Source organism: Cricetulus griseus, chromosome 2 (genome assembly GCF_003668045.3).
Source record: "Cricetulus griseus strain 17A/GY chromosome 2, alternate assembly CriGri-PICRH-1.0, whole genome shotgun sequence".
Classification (NCBI taxonomy): domain Eukaryota; kingdom Metazoa; phylum Chordata; class Mammalia; order Rodentia; family Cricetidae; genus Cricetulus; species Cricetulus griseus.
In genome coordinates, this window is record NC_048595.1 from 377,361,009 (window position 1) to 377,375,381 (window position 14,373).

General features: G+C 47.8%; 1 protein-coding gene across 1 annotated transcript; it reads left to right on the forward strand.

The window, feature by feature from the left end:
• Window positions 1-11,931: 11,931 nt before the first annotated feature.
• On the forward strand, window positions 11,932-13,539 carry Mgat3 (beta-1,4-mannosyl-glycoprotein 4-beta-N-acetylglucosaminyltransferase). The gene has a single exon (NM_001244074.1). It carries the CDS (start codon window positions 11,932-11,934, stop codon window positions 13,537-13,539), a length of 1,608 nt encoding a protein of 535 aa, NP_001231003.1.
• Window positions 13,540-14,373: the final 834 nt, after the last annotated feature.

The following is a 14,373-nucleotide window of genomic DNA, read 5'->3' on the forward strand; positions in this document are numbered from 1 at the left end:
ATTGCTTAGCCCAGAGCTGTGGACACCAGAGACCAGGCATCAAGAGGCAGAAGGAAACAGAACCATTGGATATCATACAGGGGAATGACTGTTATGTCATGAACCAGCTGAACTAGAGCAGAGGCCAGTTAGCAGGAACCAAGACAAGGCCAGCCAAGGGCATCCCAGCTAGGACCTTGATCAGCTCAGGCCAGCTCAGGAGCATGGAGAGCTCCACAGGCACCTCAGTCACCCCAGTGACACCTGTCAAGTGTTTTGCTATGTCCTAGAGCACACAACCTCCAGAGGGTACTAGCTAGACTCAAGCTGGGCCTGACTCTGAGGTCATGGCTGGGTCATTGTGATGGCTAATTTTGGGTGTGTTCCCCTAACAAGATTAAGTAAGAAACACCTGGCCATGCATGACTTCCAACTGTCTAGAGGCTGCCCCTGGAGGAAACAGTTGAGGGGGAAAGGTCTGTCATCAGCATGGAAACACTATCCAATGGAATGGGGGCCTAGAGCAAGCCAAAAAGCAGAAAAAGAATTCCTTTCTCCCAAGATTGGGGTACTACTGCCCTTGAACACTAGAACTCTAGACTCTGGCTTTGGGATTGCAGCACTTACTCCAGCAGCAGTTAAACTCTCTGGCTTTCAGCCTTGGACTTGGAATCACACCAGCTTTTCCTGGTCCTGAGGCCCTTAGGCTTGGAACCGACTGCAAAGCTGCCCACTGAGGTCTCCATCTGGCAGAGGCCCATCATTGCACCAATGAATCTCCAAAATCACGTGAGCCAATTCTCCCAATAAATCTCCTATCTCTCCCCCTCTTATTAATCTATCCATCTGTCTGAAGAACCCCGACTCACAGACATGGGGCTTTGGCTTATCAGATTTCTTCTTCCTGTCACCTTCCAATAAGAGCCAAGGAAAAGGGTGTAGGAGGGAAGGAAGCAATGGAAGATGGAGAGAAAGGCTTTCCACTGTCCTGCTGACACCTTGTCTCCTAAGCCAAGCTTATCTCCACCCTTTTACCCACTCAGCCAGGAGGCACAGTCTCAGGGGCAGGATATAGCTGGTAGTGTGGGTCTCTTGGGGCATAGTGCCATTCCCCAGCTCACACCTGTCTCTGCAGGCTAAGGCTTTGCCTGGTTTCCATGGCAGAGCCCCAAAGATAGGACAGCACCTGCTGTGGCTGGAGTTCTATTCCTGCTATCTGCCAGGTTGGGGACAAATCAAGGGTTAAGAAGGTGGCACACGCCTTTAATTCCAGCACTCGGGGGGGGGGGTAGAGGGCAGGCGGATCTCTGTAAATTCGAGACCACCCTGGTCTACTGAGTTCTAGGACAGGCTCCAAAGCAATACAAAGGAAACCCTATCTCAAAAAAGAAAAACAAAACAACAACAAAACTAGGATGGATAGAGCACTTGCACTTCGCTAGGCCCTCTGTGTGGATTTCTATCCAACTCCAATGAGACAGTGAAGCTACAGAGAAGCAGACAGACATGCCCAAGGCTATGCACATTATCAAACAGAACTGGGGTTTGGATTGGGCCATCTGCACCTGTGTGAGTGACAGTGAACTACTGAGAATGTTCCTGGAAGCCCCTGGAGAGTTGTTGGTGAATTTTCCTGGCTTGAGTAGGACTAAAGTGTAGTCTCTGAGCTGTGGGATCAGCCTTGGCGGAAGGGCCCAAAGGGCTTTGTCCTCAGAGAGCCACCTGCTTGAGCCTCAAGGACAGTGGCTCAGTTCTCAAAAAGTCAAGTCCTGTCAGGCATTGGTGGCGCACACCTTTAATCCCAGCACTCGGGAGGCAGAGGCAGGCTGATCTCTGTGAGTTCGAGGCCAGCCTGGTCTCCAGAGCCAGTGCCAGGATAGGCTCCAAAGCTACACAGAGAAACCCTGTCTTGAGAAACAAAAAAAAAAAAAAAAAAAAAAAAAAAAAAAAAAAAAAAAAAAAAAAGGTCAAGTCCTTTAGCAGTAGACATTGGTTCTCATGTAGTTCCAGGGATCCCAGATTCCCAAAGGGGCTCAAGCCGGGGGCATCCTGGGAAAGCAAGGTAGGAGTAGGGCAGTGTCCACCAACTCCTCCTAGAGCTTCCCCTTCTGGCAGTAGTGTGACAGTGGCCTGCCTTCCCCATATCTGGAGCTCTTATCTGAGAAAAATGAGAGCAAGGAGCTTTCAGACATGCTCCTGGGTGCCCCAGCCCAGGTCACTCCCCAGCCTCCTGTGGACAATGATGCAGAGTAACTGCTACCCAAAGCTAATCCATTTCCCATCCAGGTAATTGGCATGTCTCCCAGAGTTGACAGTTCCTTGCCACCCTTGTGTGGCAAGAGCCCCATCTGTCCACAGCTCTCCCTATACCACCTTAGAAGTCAGTTTATGGGGTTGGAGAGATGGCTCAGTGGTTAAGAGCACTGACTGTTCTTCCAGAGGTCTTGTTCAATTCCCAGCAACCATGTGGTGGCTCACAACCACCTTAAATGAGATCCGGTGCCCTCTGCTGGCATGTAGGCAGAAGACTATACAAAATAAATAAATAAAATCTAGAAAAAAAAAAAGAAATCAGTTTATGGGTAGGAGGCTGTATAGTGCATGTAACAGTCAGAGGACTACTCGCAGGGGTTGGTTCTCTCCTACTATATGGATTCCAGTGATTGAACACAGGTCATTAGGCTTGGTGGCAAGCTCCTTTACCTTCTGAACCATCTTGCCAGCCTGATCTACATTCCTGACCATAGCTTTGAGCCCTGCATGATCTGACTAGGCCCTGCTTTCATTTTCCCTCAGTTCACCGACTCCAGGGAGGCATTCAGTGGTTTAGCCTAAGCCTAAACCACAGAAGCACAAGCCAGTGGTGTGATTCTCAGTCTGAAGCCAAAAGATGGGGGACTTAGGAAGCTGTTGATCAGAACTCAGAGGATCCTCAGAGCTTGGCCAGGTGTTAGCACATAGAGACACAGGCTAAGGGGACCTTGGCTGGCTGCCCACAGTGTGTTCTCTGGGTAGACTGTGTCATCCTACTTGGGTTCAATTGGCAGATGGAAAGGGCTCAAGAGAGCTTTCCTATTGGCTGAAATGCCATTGTTGGTCCTTCAGAATTGAGTATGGTGTTGACCTGTTGTGTTTGACAGTGTGTAAGTTAGTTCATCCCTCTGGCTACAGTTTCCTCATCTACACAATGGGGGAGACATGGATACCTGCTTTGTGTTGAGATTGTGTGAGGCTGTGCACGTAGCATGCTCAGAATGATAGTGGGTGTGAGCTTGGCAACAGAGGCAGAAACATCAAATAAGGCCCAGTGTTTATTGTACCTGGTCTACCTGTACTGTTGAGACAGGTTGACCTGTGGATCTGCAGTCATTTCTAGCTATGACTCACTGTCGTGGTGTTTTGGGGAAAGTCTTATTATCCTCCCAAGTCTGTTTCTCCATCTGTAAAAGCTATGGTCATGGTGACCTCTTGAAAGGCTGAGAGACTTAATTGAGGCATGGAGGGCAAATGCTTGTTTATCCCATTTCACATATATGCTGCTTTAGTCCAAGAAGTGTATTTGAGGCAGTGACCAAAGTAAAGATTTAAAAAAAGAAGAGTTGGACCATGAAACACATGAAGCTGTGAATGTAAAAGTTCAACAAAATAATGGTCTTGAATGTTCTCTGGGTAGACTGTCCCCTCTTGGGTTCAGCTTCATAACAGGAAGGGACTCCACGTGCAGTCCCATAATTCCCAGCAGCAAACTTGATTTATCAAGCCAACTCTTGTGGTCAAACTGACCCAGCTCCCAGGTCAAGCTGGCTGCTGGGGTATGGTTACACTGTTTCCATCCCCTCAAAGTGCAAGAGTGACCAGGCCACCCTGGAAAGCCCCCACCCACCCAAGAAACCCTGTGTAAAGTCTGTCTCCTGCTTAGTTCTTTGATGCTTCTTTGCCCCAGCAGAGACAACCGCCCTCTGTGTCTTTTCCAATATATCTGTGTGAGGTTTATGTGCAGTGTGACTTTTGTGGTATTCCTAGACTCCTGAATGTCAGGGTATCATTCCCCTCAAAGCTGTAACACCTACATGGATGCCGAGACTTGGATAGGTGCCTGTACTTCCCCTTGCAGTCTGAGCCACACTGGCATCCTACCCCTCATCTCAGGTCCACCCGCAACAGACTCACCTTCCAGTTCACTGATCGCTCAGCATCCCAGCCACCAGCAGCAGTAGGTAAGCTTCCATGAGTCCAAAGAAGTGACCATTGAACATCTAGCACCCCTCTGGTACTCTTGGAGGCAGAGGTACCTCCAGCCACTGTCTTTAGGCTATAGCTGGCCCTTTTCACCTGACCCCATTCTCCTACCACTGGAGCTGCAGTCCTGAAGTTTCCTTAGGCCCAGCTGGACCATTGAACCCCTTCCTCCTCTCTTTTCCCACCTTCCCTTTGGAGCTGCCTATAATCCCACAACCACTCTAAGTACTTGTGGATTTTGTGACTCTGTTCCCTGAGCCTTTCCTGTGGATAAGACCCCTCCTCCTAGAGCTCGGTTTTCATCCTTGCCTTCTGGCCTCCTCACCTTCTGGCTTCCATGAAATCCCTGGTACCAAGCGCTGAGTTTGTCCCTTTTGAGTACGGTGATGACCAATGAATGTAGTGATATTTTGTCTGTGCTTTAGTAAATAAAGCTTTCCTGAAGATCAGAGCTAGCCATACTAGTTAGCCATAGAGGCCAGGCAGTGGTGGCATGCACCTTTAATCCCAGCACTTCAGAGACAGAGGCAGGCAGATCTCTGTGAGTTCAAGGCCACCCTGGGCTACACTAGACTGAATCTGTCTAAAAGACAAACAGAACTCACACCTTTAATCCCAGCATTTGGGATCAGAGGCTTTTAATTCCAGCACTAGGGAGGTAGACACAGGAGTGATATGGCTGGACGGAGAGAGAAATATAAGGTGGGAGGAGACAGGAGCTCAGGGCATTCAGTCTCGAGATTCCTAGAGACAGGATCGCCCCTTTGGTCTGAGGATTCAGTAGAGGTAAGAACTAGTAGCTGGCTGCTCTGATGCTTTGATGTTTTGGCATTAACCCCTATATCTGACTCCGGGTTTTTTGTTTTGTTTTGTTTTTTTGCTTTGAGACGGGGTTTCTCTGTAATAGTCTTGACTTGTTCTGGAATTCTCTTTGTAGACCAGGCTGGCATGCACATACCCTGCACACACTCCCCAGTGGCTGGTGCATCTCTCAGCTCCCTCCTGCAGCATCTATCCTCTGCCTATAGCCAGGGGTCAGAAATTTCCTATCTCTAAGCCTTCTTTGTTCTCAGCTTACCAGATTCAGTTTTACAGGGATTCAGGTGTCTTTTAAGTGTGACATTGGACTGTTTTGTGTTGTTCCACTTCAATTAAAAGTTGTCTTTGGAGTTGGGGGTGTGGCCCCCCTCCTCTAGACCCAAGCATGCTTGTTTAAAGGTTTCCTCCAAAATCTCTGTCCCATATCAGATAAGCCACCTCATTATGTGACAGAGAAAGGAGAGCAAAACAAAACAAAGGGACAGACTATTTCCATTGGGGACTGTTGCTACTCATCTCATAAACTTTTTGCTTCTCGGGACTGGGACAGGAATGTACATCCCACTTGAACCCCTCCTTCAAGCCAATGAGGATGACCCCATCTCTGCTCAGGCATAGGTGATATTTAGCTGAGGTCAGGCCCCACTTTTGCACCTGAGAATGCTAGCGTTTCAACTGGAGACAGAAGCATACCTCTCTCTCTAATACAAGGCAGGCCCTGCCCTGCCTCTCAGGACTAGCAGCTGGACTATTCCTTGCTTGCTTGCTCAGGGACCCTCCTAGGTGTTGCTTCTGAGGCCAGCTTCCACTCTCCCACCAACCTTGTAACCCTGAGCAGTTTACCCCAGGTCGGGTCATAAGAGATGGTTCTTGGACTTGAGATTGATCATGCCTTATGAACACATGGCTAAGAGAAGATCCTGCTAGAGGCTTGAAGACTTGCTGCACACCCACTGAGCACTGGAAACTCTATGCCCAGGTCCCAGTTATGAAGATAGGGTCAAAAGGTCAAGGAGCTTGCTAAGGACCAAGAGCGTATCTTTTTGTTCTACCCTGCTGTCTTCAGGAAGTGCGAGGACAGTAAAGTGGGGGCAGATGACCTGGGAAAAGAACCAAAACCATGAGAACAAGCTGCAGAAAGGAATGTTTTGCTTTTCCTGAGTTACTGGAGTTTGGTCACAGGCCTTGCATGCTCAAGCAACTACTAATGAGCTACATCCTCTGCCCTGACAGGAACCTTTTTAAGGAAAGGCCCAAGAAGCCAAAGGCCAGGTTTGTGTCCCAGCTCCTCCCTGTACAATCTTGTCCACAGCCTAATGCTCTGGAAGAAATACAATCTCTGCTAGGGATGTGGGAAGTATGCGTGCTTTACATGCTGGAGGCTCTGGGTTGCAGTCTCAGCACCAAACCCCCCAAAACAACAACACCAAATCCAAATAAAATGTGGAGTTCAGTTAATGGTGGCATAGTGGTGTCTGTTTCCTCTTTGCAACAAATCTACCATCACAAATTGCAGGATAACAGAGATAATGTGGTGGTGGTACACACTTTTGATCCCAGCAATGAGGGAGCAGAGGCAGGTGAATCTCTGTGATTTACAGTACAGCGTGGTCTTCCAGGACAGCCAAGGCAACACAATGAAATCCTGTCTTGAAAAAAAACAAAACAGCCGGTATTGGTGGCACACGCCTTCAATCCCAGCACTTGGGAGGCAGAGGCAGGAGGATCTCTGTGAGTTTGAGGCCAGCCTGGTCTCCAGAGCCAGTGCCAGAATAGGCTCCAAAGCTACACAGAAAAACCCTGTCTCGAAAAACAAACAAACAAACAAAATATGTGTGTGTGTGTGTGTGTGTGTGTGTGTGTGTGTGTGTGTGTGTGTATATATATATATATGTGTGTGTGTGTATGTGTGTGTTAGACTGGGTGAGACATGCAAGGGGTTATCTGTCCTATCTTTGAAATGTATCTGTAAAATACAGATATTCCAAAGTTAAAGGTTTATTTGAATTGTGGGGAAGAGAGATAGACAAATATCTCTATCCCTCTATCCACAGCCAGAAGCTAATTGAGAAATTAAATGGTATCAATGAATAGCAAGTGGTTAGGTCCCATATCATTTGTGAGTACAGTGATTCATTTAGCAAAACAAAGGAAACAAAAAGGCTAGGAGTGTTTTGTGGAATTTAAAAGGAAATGGGAGATCTATTTCTATAAACATGAAAATCTTTTAAATTCATCATTGATTGAAGAAAACAACTGGTTTGGACTTAGCATCTACCATGGTAAGATTTGTGAGTAATACTGAACCAGGAACAAAGGGATTGACTCTAATTGTTCATGCCTAGAAACCAGTCTGTTTATTTTTGGTTTTGTTGAATGATGTTGTTTGTGTGCTAAGTTTCACCCTTTGCTTTGTTTTGTTTTTGAGGCAGAATCTCTATGGCCTGGAACTGTTATGTAGACCAGGCTGACCTTGAACTCAAAGACATCTGTCCACTTCTGCTTCCTGAGTGCAAGCCTGGCTGCTTGCTTGTTTGTTTGAGACAGGGTCTCACTGTGTAGCCCTGCCTGTCCTGAAACTCACAATGTTGATCAGCTGGCCTCAAATTTACAGAGATCTACCTGCCTCTGCCTCCTGAGTGTTGGAATTTAAGGCATGGGCTACCCACCATACCTGGCTGTTGTTTTGTTTTTTGAGTCGGGGTCCAGTAGCCTTGGCTTTCCTATACTGTGTTTAAAGGTGTGCGCCACCACACCTAGCATGATTTCACTTTAAAAATGGTAAGATTGCTGGGATATGGTGGCTCATTCCTGTACTAGAGGAGGCTGAGGAAGAAGATTGCCTCAAATTCAAGGCTGGGCCTGGCAGTGGTGGCACACACCTTTAATCCAGCATTTGAGAGGCAGAGGCAGATGGATCTCATTGAGTTCGAGGGCAGCCTGGTCTACAGAGTGAGTTTCAGGACAGACAGGACTATTATACAGAGAAACCCTGCCTTGAAAAACCATTAAAAAAAAAAAAATCAAGGCCAGACTGGGCTACAGTGTGAAACCCTATTTCAAAACCAAATAAAATATATTCCTTTGAGATTTGTGGCATTGATAGAGTCTATGACTTTTGGTTGGATTTATTTTCTCTGCTAGTTAAAGAATTAAAAAGTGAACTGAAGCCCGGCGTTGGTGGCGCACGCCTTTAATCCCAGCACCCGGGAGGCAGAGGGAGGCGGATCTCTGTGTTTGAGGCCAGCCTGGTCTACAGAGCGAGTGCCAGGATAGGCTCCAAAGCCACAGAGAAACCCTGTCTCGAAAAACCAAAAAAAAGAAAAAAAAAAAAGTGAACTGAGTTTGGAATATAAAATGAACTTAAATTTTTTTTTTTTTTTTTTTTAAGTAATTGAAAAGCAGGGAAAGTAAGTGCAACAGATAGCAGCAGAGAACTCCCCAAGCCTCCTCCATAGGACTGGCTTCCCTCCTGCTACCCTAGCAGATCAGGGTTAGGATGACTACATTCTGAGAAAATAGTGGGGTTCCCCCTGTACATCTAAATAAGGATCTGTGTTTGTCTTTCTTTCTTTCTTTCTTTCTTTCTTTCTTTCTTTCTTTCTTTCTTTCTTTCGAGCTATACATTTTTCCCCACCCCGCCTCTCCTTTTCCCTTTCACTCTTCCCCATACACTCCCAGTTTACTCAGGAGATCTTGTCTTTTTCCCTTCCTAGGCAGACCCATGTGTGTCTCTCTTAGGGTCCTCTTTGTTTTGTTTTGTTTTGTTTTGTTTTTCCCGAGACGGGTTTCTCTGTGGCTTTGGAGGCTGTCCTGGAACTCGCTCTTGTAGACCAGGCTGGTCTCGAACTCACAGAGATCCACCTGCCTCTGCCTCCCGAGTGCTGGGATTAAAGGCGTGTGCCACCAACGCCTGGCTTAGGGTCCTCTTTGTTACCTAGGCTCTCTGGGGTTGTAGTCTGCTTGTCCTTTGCTTTATGTCTAATTATCCACTTATGAGTGATTACATATTATATTTGTCTTTCTGGGTCTGGGTTACCTCACTCAGGATGGCTTTTTCTAGTTCCATCCAGGGCCTGCTTTTTGTAACCTCTAGAATGGAGTTGGACCTCAGAATATCTCAAATAGTGGTCTAAACAATAAAACAGATCTGTTGCTCTGCTTTAGGGTCTCTGTGATCTCATGTCCATTTTTTTTTTTTTTTAGAGCTGCAAATCTGTATTTTTGTTTATTTGTTTCGATACAGGGTTTCTCTGTGTAACAACTCTAGCTGTCCTGGAATTTGCTCTGTATACCAGGCTGGTCTCACACTCACAGAGATCCGCCGGCCACTGTCACAGGAGTTCTGGGATTAAAGGCATGTGTGCCACCACTGCCCGGCCTATATTGTTTTTCCAATACAGATAGGAAGCAAGAATGGAAGACATGATTTCTTTCTTTTTTTTAAACTTAAACTAGTGTTTCTCAACCTTCCTAATGCTGTGACCCTTTGATACAGTTCCTCATGTTGTGGTGACCCCCCCTCCATAAGGTTATTTTTGTTGCTACTTCGTAACTGTAATTTTGATACTGTTATGAATTGTAAATATTTGTATTTCCTAATGGTCTCAGGTGACCCCTGTGAATTGAGAATCTCTTATTTAAATAGTACTATCTAAATTAGGATAGCCCTTGTGGTGATATTTTGTTTATGATCTAACAAACAAACCTTGCTTGAAGATCAGAAAGCAGAGCTAAACCACTAGTTAGCCACACACACCTAAGCCACTAGTTAGCCATAAAAGACAAGCAATGGCGACCACACCTTTAATCCCAGCATTTGGGATGACATGCTTTTAATTCCAGCACTAGAAAGGAATGTAAGGCAGGAGTTCAGTGCAGTCTCAGGTTTAATGGAGAGTATTGCGGTCTATAGTCACACTGAGGACAGGATTGCCTCCCTTCAGTTTTAGCCGTGGTAGAGGTAAGAACTCTAGTGGCTTTGTTGCTTTGCTTTTCTAATCTTCAGGTTGAACCCCAATATCTGTCTCTGGGTTCATGCTATAAGCCCTCTCATAATTTAGCATATAGAAATTAAGTCCCTGAAATCTAGGATAGGAAACAACAGAACAAGAAAATTTAAAAGAACTCAGCAGGTGATTGAGTTGGGTTGTTTCTATTTGTTAACTCTATTTCCATGAGTGAGAGGTTTAAAGCTAAAACAAAGCAGAACATTAAAGAAAATAAAACAAACCATTTTAGAGGCCTGGTGTTGCCTCCTTAGTTTAATTTAAAAAAAAAAAAAAAAGGATTGCCTGGTGGTGGTGGTGGTGGTGGCACAAGCCTTTAATCCCAGTATTTGGGAGGCAGAAACAGGCAGATTTCTGAGTTTGAGATCAGCCTGGTCTACAGAGTGAGTTCTAGGACTGGGTCCATAGCTACTGAGAAACCCTGTCTTGAAAAACAAACAACAACAACAAAAACAAACAACAAAAGAAGAGATGGTGTGGTAACCAGAAGGCACAGGAGGACTAAGAATTTACTTCTATGTGTATTCTCACTTTGCCATGTGGTTACATTAACCAAGGTGATCGCCACTTTTTTTTTTTTAAAGATTTTATTTATTTATTATGCATACAACATTCTGCTCCCATGTATATCTGCACACCAGAAGAGGGCACCAGATCTCATAATGGATGGTTGTGAGCCACCATGTGGTTGCTGGGAATTGAACTCAGGACCTCTGGAAGAGCAGCCACTGCTTTTAACCTCTGAGCCATCTCTCCAGCCCTGGTGATGGCCACTTTGCATGACTTATGATGATATATATCATCAGTCAAGATGGCAGCCAAACACGTGATTGCTTTAATTCTTTTTTTTTTAATTTATGTGAATTGGTGTTTTGCTTGCATGTATGTCTGTGTGAGGGTGCCATATTCCCTAGAACTGGAGTTATGTGACCTGCCATGTGGATGCTGGGGATTGAATCTAGGTTCTCTGGAAGATCAACCAGTGCTCTCAACCACTGAACCATCTTTCCAGCACATGTTCTCAGGTCTCTGGTCACCAGTTTAACTGACTTCCTAGGACACATAGACGTTAGAGGTGGAAGGTCTGAGGGGGACTTTCCTTGTTAGAGAGAAGAAAATAAAATTACGAGCCCATCCCAGGATGGGGGAAAGGTGCCGGCAGCTTAATGAGCACACTTTCCTATCCTTTTAGGGTGTGGCCTTATTTCTTACCTTGATGAGGTGGTCCTAAAATCCCAAAACGAAATCCCCCAAACTCCTAGTTTCTCAGAATTTTGTCCTTCTCAGAGAGAGAGAGAGAGAGAGAGAGAGAGAGAGAAGTAAAAAATATAAAAGGAACAGTAGCCTAGGGCAGTGTGTCAACAAGTCCTTGAGTAGCTAGGCAGCTGCTCCATACCCCTCCCTCTCCCCTTGGAGCCTGCCATCTTCCTCTGGCTTCTTCACTTTGCTCCAGGAGCCAAGCCTAGCCTTGGTGAGCAGCTTTGGTGGAGGAGCCCTCTCTAGAGAAATGTGATGGGGTCTCGGGTATGGGAGCAGAAAGCAGGGGCAAGAGTCATGGTAAAGACAGTCAACTGTGTGTGTGTGTATGTGTGTGTCAGGGTTTCTCTACATACATAGCCCTGGCTGTTCTGAACCTTACTATGTAGACCAGGCTGGCCTCCAGCTCACAGAGATCTACCTGCCTCTGCCTCCGGAGTATTGGGATTAAAGGTGTGGTTACCACGCCCAGGGCAGGGAACTGTGAGGATACAAGGCGGGGTGACATTGCAGGTGCAGGACATTCTCACAGATAACTGCAGCTAGGACTCCCCTCAAGTTCCCTCCCTAGGACAGGAGCCTCGGGCTGCCCTGACCTGTTGCTCTTTCCCTTTTCTGCAGGATGAAGATGAGACGCTACAAGCTCTTTCTCATGTTCTGTATGGCTGGCCTGTGCCTCATCTCCTTCTTACACTTCTTTAAGACCTTATCCTATGTCACCTTCCCCAGAGAACTGGCTTCCCTCAGTCCTAACCTTGTATCCAGCTTCTTCTGGAACAATGCCCCTGTCACTCCTCAGGCCAGTCCGGAGCCGGGCGGCCCCGACCTGTTGCGGACCCCACTCTACTCCCACTCCCCCTTGTTACAGCCACTGTCCCCCAGCAAGGCCACCGAGGAATTGCACCGTATGGACTTTGTGTTGTCTGAAGACACCACTGAGTATTTTGTGCGCACCAAAGCCGGTGGTGTTTGCTTCAAACCAGGTACCAAGATGCTGGAGAAACCTTCAGGGCGCAGAGAAGAGAAGCCTGAGGTGGCTGAGGGCTCCTCTGCCCGGGGCCCCGCTCGGAGGCCCATGCGGCACGTGTTGAATACGCCAGAGCGCCTGGGTAGCCGGGGCACTAGGCGCAAGTGGGTTGAATGTGTGTGCTTGCCAGGCTGGCATGGACCCAGCTGTGGGGTGCCCACCGTGGTGCAGTATTCCAACCTACCCACCAAGGAGCGCCTGGTACCCAGGGAAGTGCCGAGGCGGGTTATCAATGCCATCAATATCAACCATGAGTTCGACCTGTTGGACGTGCGTTTCCACGAGCTGGGCGATGTGGTGGACGCTTTCGTGGTGTGCGAGTCGAACTTCACCGCCTACGGGGAGCCACGGCCGCTCAAGTTCCGAGAGATGCTGACCAATGGCACCTTCGAGTACATCCGACACAAGGTGCTCTATGTCTTCCTGGACCACTTCCCACCCGGTGGCCGGCAGGATGGCTGGATTGCAGACGACTACTTGCGTACCTTCCTCACCCAGGATGGTGTCTCCCGCCTGCGCAACCTGCGGCCGGATGATGTCTTCATCATCGATGATGCAGACGAAATCCCTGCGCGTGATGGTGTGCTGTTTCTCAAGCTCTATGATGGCTGGACGGAGCCCTTCGCCTTCCACATGCGCAAGTCCCTGTATGGCTTCTTCTGGAAGCAACCGGGCACACTGGAGGTGGTGTCGGGCTGCACTGTGGACATGTTGCAGACCGTGTATGGACTGGATGGCATCCGCCTGCGCCGCCGCCAATACTACACCATGCCCAACTTCCGGCAGTATGAGAACCGCACAGGCCACATCCTCGTGCAGTGGTCCCTCGGCAGCCCCCTGCACTTTGCGGGCTGGCATTGCTCCTGGTGCTTCACACCCGAGGGCATCTACTTCAAGCTTGTGTCGGCTCAGAATGGTGACTTCCCACGCTGGGGTGACTATGAAGACAAGAGAGACCTCAATTACATCCGCAGCTTGATTCGCACTGGGGGCTGGTTCGATGGCACACAGCAGGAGTACCCTCCCGCAGACCCCAGTGAGCACATGTATGCTCCCAAATACCTGCTCAAGAACTATAACCAATTCCGCTACCTGTTGGACAACCCTTACCAGGAGCCAAAGAGCACTGCGGGGAGTGGTCCCCGGAACCTGGGCTCCGAGGGAAGGTCATCATCTGCCAGGGGCAGGTTGGATACAGTGGAGGGCTAGGGGCTGGGCAGGCTGGGGTGATGGCTACCCCAGTGTTATCTTTGGCCTCCTTGAGTCCCTGGAGGCTCTTGAGAGAGCCAGGAGTCCTTGTAGGTGGTTCTCTCTGCTCAAGCCCTCTGGAATTAAGGGTCAGGCCTTTTAGCCCAAAACAGAAAAGAAAAAGTAATCTTTTCCAGTACAGAAGAGCAAGCCCAGACATCTGTGCAACATTTTGTCCCTAAGGGTGCTGTGGGCAAGAGGTATTCCTGGAGAGCATAAGGTAGTTTTCTAGGATTGTGAGGGCTGTGGAATTTCAGTCTAGTTGAGAAAAGCCGGCCTTTGATTTCCTGGATTATTGACCTGTGATGGAAAAGGGGGTATGCCATACCAGGAGTTCCCAGGATACTGTAAATAAATGCATTGGGGTCCAGAAGTAAGAAGAGCTGCAGAGTAGGGAGGGACAAAAAGGTGTATCTGCTCTTAATCTTGGCCAAGAAGCTAGGAAAGCAATGGAAAATGGCACCCTGGAGAGAGAGCACTTTGCAGCTTCCTCAGAAGAGGCTGGACCCAAGGAATGAGGTCAGTGCTGGCCAGGAGGATGGAGCGAGTGACTGTCAGTGTCAGAGCCATGTAAGGAGACATGCTAGGGGCCTGAGGAACCTTCCTCTTGGTTCCAAATCTAGCCTTGAAGGCTTTTTCACTTTTCCTATTGCTGTCTCATGGGATGCCAGCTCAGCTGCTTGCAAAGGACTCTAGAAGTCCAGTTCTCAGGGTGGGACAGGAGCTGGAGACTGTGGACAGCCAGTATAGTATGTGAGACAGGGAAAGGAGGCTAACATAAGCTCTCTCTCTCTC

Coding starts and splice junctions, on each gene's coding strand:
- Mgat3 (NM_001244074.1), top strand. CDS start 11,932: ATGAGACGCTACAAGCTCTTTCTCATGTTCTGTATGGCTGGCCTGTGC.